This window comes from Cyprinodon variegatus, unplaced genomic scaffold, assembly GCF_000732505.1.
Source record: "Cyprinodon variegatus isolate N-32 unplaced genomic scaffold, C_variegatus-1.0 Scaffold76, whole genome shotgun sequence".
In the NCBI taxonomy this organism is placed as follows: Eukaryota; Metazoa; Chordata; class Actinopteri; order Cyprinodontiformes; family Cyprinodontidae; genus Cyprinodon; species Cyprinodon variegatus.
Genome location: NW_015150529.1, coordinates 997,971 through 1,003,840, shown reverse-complemented (window position 1 = coordinate 1,003,840; position 5,870 = coordinate 997,971). Strand labels below are relative to the sequence as shown.

At 35.6% G+C, this 5,870-nt stretch overlaps 1 protein-coding gene across 1 annotated transcript in view; it reads right to left on the bottom strand.

The window, feature by feature from the left end:
* The window catches only part of unc93a (unc-93 homolog A (C. elegans)), a 12,183-nt gene that overhangs the window by 5,675 nt on the left and 638 nt on the right, over positions 1 to 5,870 (bottom strand). Inside the window, exons 2-5 of the mRNA XM_015372817.1 lie at positions 3,857 to 4,038; positions 3,498 to 3,727; positions 1,244 to 1,369; positions 924 to 1,135 (exon numbers count right to left, since the gene is read on the bottom strand). Coding sequence (XP_015228303.1) covers positions 924 to 1,135; positions 1,244 to 1,369; positions 3,498 to 3,727; positions 3,857 to 4,038 — 750 coding nt within the window. The remainder of the gene's footprint in view (positions 1 to 923; positions 1,136 to 1,243; positions 1,370 to 3,497; positions 3,728 to 3,856; positions 4,039 to 5,870) is intronic.

The window sequence follows — 5,870 nt, the reverse complement described above, 5'->3', positions numbered from 1 at the left end:
AAATAAACTGAATTGAATCTGGAAAATGTGACTAACTACCAATATCTACTTTAATATGCAGAGTATTTATGCTTATGTTGGAGGTGGTGGTGTGAGATTTAAATTTAGTCTCAGTCCGAAGATTTCCACCATTTACTGTCATTTTAACAGACATATGAGAGGAACTTTAAGTTAATAAACACGATACTTCTAATATATTAAAACTTTACATAATCTTAAACATGAAAATACTACCAAAGCAGAAGTCCAGTTATGGTACATGTTGTACCATAAATGTAATAAAGATAGATAAAACACAGCAGTACATGATGGAGCCAGTTATGCTGTAGGCTTTTTATGTGTAACCACATGCTGTTATTTTTCAAACGAATAATGAATTTCCTAAAGATAAAACATATTTTTCACCCAACGAGAAAAACTGGAGAGTTTTATGTTATATCAGACTTTATTATTGAATTAGATTATTTTCTTATTAGGCAGGCGCAGAATGCCAATTTGTCCCATTATTTTCGGATTAGAAAGCAACATTAATGATATCGATGGCTTGCCATACACATTACTGTTTATTACATGTCTGCACTTCTGTCAGAATTCTGACTTAAAATATTTTAAGTGGAATAATTGCCTTTTACAACTTCATGGAGTATTTTATATAATAATCATGTACTAGATACAGATTTTTTTTAATCTGTCTCTTTTATGAGACATTGACATTTATGCATTTTGTGATATAATTTTACCCTCTGTATACTTCAGGGATCAAATCCCAATGATTGTAAAAACCTTCTCAGGGCCCCCTTCTTGGTGTCCTGCGACCCCCACAATTTTGGAAGCCCTGATTTAGCCCATTCTCTTTTTTTTTGTCATTCAGCTTAATCTTAATGGCTGAGGCACAAAGAGTAAACTTTTTGAGGTATCGTTACCTTGGTGTATTCCCCAGAGAGGAAGCTCTGCTCAAAGCCGCTGTACATGGTGAGAGGGATGAGCGTCAGGAGCCTCCAGTCCTTCAGCAGCCTGAATGTGGCCAGGAAGGTTTTGCAAAGCGGCTCCTTTTTCTCCCGAAACTCGCTGGCCTGCTGCTTGTCAATGTTGTCCAGAAATATTGCCACAATGAGCATAGCCAGAACCCCGACACCTAAGAGATAGAGACCGATTCAATAGAAGGATGATGGCCAGGTGAAATGTAAGGCAAGAACAGTTATTTTTATTTAATCTAATGCCATGAATTAAACTTAAATAATACCAATGTAGCACCCAACAAGCGTCCACACAAGTTTCTGTTCTGGTCTCTTGCTGGTGCTGTTGACAGCAATAGTGAGGCCACAGTCAGCTGCTCCGCAGGTTTCTAGGATTTCCTCTGGGATGTCAGCTGACAAAAATAAATAAATAAATGAACACATGAATCGGCTGAAATACAGTAAAATATCAATGCAGAAACACTTTTCTGTGGTTTTCATTTGCTTTTAGAAAATGTGCTAAACTAAGGTTTTATCAGAGAGTTGATAATGAAAATTTAAATATTTCCATGTATCTTTAAAGGGGAACGCAAAGAAAGTTTAGCTTTTTTTTTATCTTTTCTTCCTTTTTTTTTTTTTAGAAGTTTAGTATTGGCTCTGTTAAAATATTCTTTTTTTGCATTTTGAAGTTGAACATTTTTTATGAAGATATATAAAGTTGTTTTTTTTGCATTCTGTTGCTTAAACATCACTTGAATATTTTTTTTTTATTAAGAATAGAAAATAGAAAAGTAAAATCAGAGTCAACTTTAATCCCCAAGTTTTTTTAATTCCCACCCAAACAAAGTTCACTTTGCTTTAAAAAATAAATAAATCACTGATCTATTTATGCTGTACATTTATGAAATAGAAAAGGTTTTGTTGCTGCAAATGAGCCTGGTGTCATTGTCTGTTTGCTCTCTAGCACCAACCTGAGCATAAAAGTCTGAACGGTTTGTATCCAGGATGTGTGGGATCTGCAGGGATGTTAGCTTCCCTTTCTCTGACCTTAGACCGCTATAGATCCGTGACAGATAGAAGCTCAGCCCTAGTGATTGGTTGCAGTTTGGACCTGTCCTTTTTTTGTAGACGGACCAAACCACAAAAAAAACAGACTGAATGATGGCGGTTTAGACCTCCGTATTTCTTGAGTGTCTCTGTTGGGCATTTATATGCGAGGACCATCTCAGCCTGTGAGAAAGGGTGGTTTGGTTCCTTTGAGTCGGAAGTAATCAACAGCAAATGCAGTGTTGTTGAGGATGGTTTAGGAGAGGGAGTGTCTAAACTAGGTCAGAACAGAAGGAAAATAAAACAGGAATGTCCTTCCAGGAAGAATTTACCAGTTAGTCATTTATAAACTGATAAGAAAGCATTAAAATAAATCTAAATGGTAAAAATCATGCATTTACACCTTTCTCAATTTCCTCTAGACCTATGATAACTAACCTAGAGGAAATGGGACAGACCTCCACTGGAAAAACAATCTAGAAATAAGTAAAAAGTTCCTTAAATTAAGTATATTTACCCTTAATTTGAGTAGGTATGCCAATGGAATTAGTATTTTTTTTCTCTTAAAATAAGATAATTAGGTAATATGAACTTTAAATAAGACAACGCAATTGTGTTTTCTAATTTTAAGTGTAAATTGTCTTGTTCCATTGGCAAAATGTAACTTTTACCTCCTCTTTCAAAGGAACAAATGCACTTAATTTAAGAAATAATTACTCATCTAGATTTTGATTTTTTCCAGGCTTTTCTCATGTCTTAGAGCTTCTTTCATATAAGCACAAGAAAAAAATCACATTAAGCTTTGGCATTGCTTATATTGACTAGAAAAAGCAGATGCTGTTGATCACGAGTATTAGCCAACTGACTTTTATAAGGTTGCTAATCTTAAAGCAAAGCTACACAACGCTAGTGTGTAAAGGTGTAAACAATGACCATAGAGAAGCAACTGGTGGAACCAGTTACTCGGGGAGGGGTTGAGGTTGATGAACTTCTTTAAGCTCATCTTTCTGCAAAGGAAAACAATGGCGGCTACAGTTCCGAAAGCTGAGCTATTTCTCAGACAGCAGGCCTCACAGTTACCATTTTAAATAACGTTTATGGTAGGGCAGTTAGAACATGTATGATCTAGCCGCTGGAAAAACGAAAAAAAGATGCTGTCAAGCACGGAGGTGGAGGTGTAATGATATGGGCTTGATTTGCTGCCACATTCACTTCGTCATAAAAGGGACAATGATCCAAAAACAGCAGCAATTCTCCTAAAGTGTGGATGAGAAAAAAGAAAACAAAAAATGGTGGAATGGTCCAGAAAAATTCTAGTTCGTCACCTGATTGAAACACGTTTGGAAACTTGCAAAATTCAAAACTCATCAGGGCTGAGGCCATGTTGAAAAGAAGATTGGTGTTGAATTTCTTGTATGAAAGAGGAAATGCTGCAAAAAGGGGTGAACTTAGTTTTTCTAGTTGGTATTTCCAATACATACATAACCTGCTTACAGATAGTGGTGTCCTGCCCAAAGATGAGCGACGACATCAGGTTTCCCCAAACTGCTGATGACTGGAAGATGAAGAAGAAGATCCCAAAGTAGTGGTTGATTATATCTGAACCCTTCTTGTTCTCCTTAGCAGCTCGCAAATTCCCAGAGATGGTCAGGTAGGTGCATTTAGCCGACCACAGAGGAGAACCGCCCAAACCCAGGATGACTGAGGTTGGCATAAGAGTGTACCTGTGATAGAGCAGATCAGACGGAATGTGGAAACTGGTGCATAACGAGGAAGAAGGTTTCTAACCAAAACTGTAAATATAAGAAAAATGGACGTTTTTTATGAGTCCATATTTTTAATTAGACTCTTACCATCCAGGGTAGAGATTTCCGAATGAGTATGACACATAACAGGCCATGCCGGCAACGATGGTCCATTTACAGCCCAGATTTTTGATCATGATGGGGGGCAGAAACATGGAGGAGATGATGATGGAGGCGTAGATGACGCTCAGGGATGCAACACCCATCCCCTGCTCTGCATTTAGACTGCTCTGCATGAGGAAAACATTTAAATAATGAGAAATGGAAGAGGGTGGAATTTAGGGATGTAAACAAAATATTGTTTCATTGTGGATTTATAGTTTCTTATATTAAATTATACTGCTTAATTGGATATAAGGATTTAGACTGTTTATAAATATGAATACTTGATAAACTCCGTGAAGAGGATTGTAAAGTTTTCTGATTATACTGAACACTGAACTGACTTTTCTGCTTGGTCTTTTAGCTTGTGTTTGTACTTTTTTATTTTTATTTTTTACTTTTTTCACCTCTTGTGGAGTTACCATTGGCATTTGAGTTGAGCTGGATGCTTGTCAAAGTCCATGTTGTATATAACACTTTGATTGTTTTCTATGTCAGACCCATTAAACATGGATGCCCTTGAAGTAACATCCCTGAACAGCACGACCAAAGGGCAATAAAGGAAAATAGGCTACAGGCTTAAAGGTGCATCAGCGATGAACTAGTGAGGTGTCACTCTGCTCCTCAAACGATGTTTTAATCAAATAAAAAGATATTTTTCAGTAGAAATGCACAAAATGTCTCTTTAAGTTATCACCTAAATAGCTTCCATTTAGCCGTGCTGCATGGCGGAGCAGCGTAACTTCGCTGCTGCTCATAGTTAGTTCATTGAAACAAAGTGGTAATCTGATAATGTTTCAGAGCGACATAACCAGTCCTTTAACCCTGTAATGCCAAATGTATCATATTTGATACATACGGTTTCTGAAATGTTTTGCGTCTGACACCTTTTGCATAATTTAATGGTAAAAACTTTGCTCAAAATCCTATTGCACACAATCAGATATACCTGATAACAGAGGGCAGAAGACTACACAAAAAAACATTTTGACTTATCGCATATAATTATTAATATCAAAAAAGTATTTCTGTTTTTTCTTTTTACATATTTTGTTAAAAGGCCAAATAAGGACTTCAAACCAAAAAAAAGTAATTTTCTGTTTTGTTTTATTCTTGGATCGGGCTTTAAAGGGTTAATGATAGTTTTACATCTCTGTACAGTGAAAATTTAGTTCTTTTTAGTTTAGAAAGCTTCCTGTTTTATATCTTATAAATAAGTTTAATAATGTTTAATGAAACATTTTTATTTTCTTTAGTTCTTCTGTTTTTACATTCAGCATATTGTATATATATATATAATCTGTTATTTTCATTCTTAGTCGAATATGTGCAGTGGAATGCCAGCCTTTTTAGTATTAGTATTTTTAGTGGGATTTTGGGAAAAGGTTCAGAGTAGAAACTCTTTTCTTCATAAATGTGTTTGTAATCATTCACATTTTTTGACCTACATTTGCATTATAATGATCTTGATAGTTGTTTGCTACACAAGACCATTTGTTTTTTTTTATTGCCAATAAACTTCATCGCTTAGTGGCAAGCAACAATTTAAGAGCAGCGATAATCGGCTACTCGTAAAATATAACAGGAGATAATCGCTCGTGTTTTAATGGAAGTTCCTGACTCGTCTGGTCCGAGATTAGCTTTGATTAAACTTAGACACACAAAAAGAAACAGAAACAAGCAGTATTTTTTTTTTTTTGGAGTTAATTGTGGATTAAAGTTTACAATTAATCAATATTGTATTTTTTTCTTAGCCTCTTACACCCTAAGGGGGTATAAATAAATTTCTGCCTGACAAAAACACACAAAAGCAAACAACTTATAGCCTCAAAGCTATTAGATTTAAGAAGAAACCTTTGGTACCTCTGTAAAGGTAAGATGTCATAGAATGGTTTTCTGGTGTCAGCACCATTGTAGCTTTGACCCTGCCTGAAATATTAGGGACAAAATACAAAATATT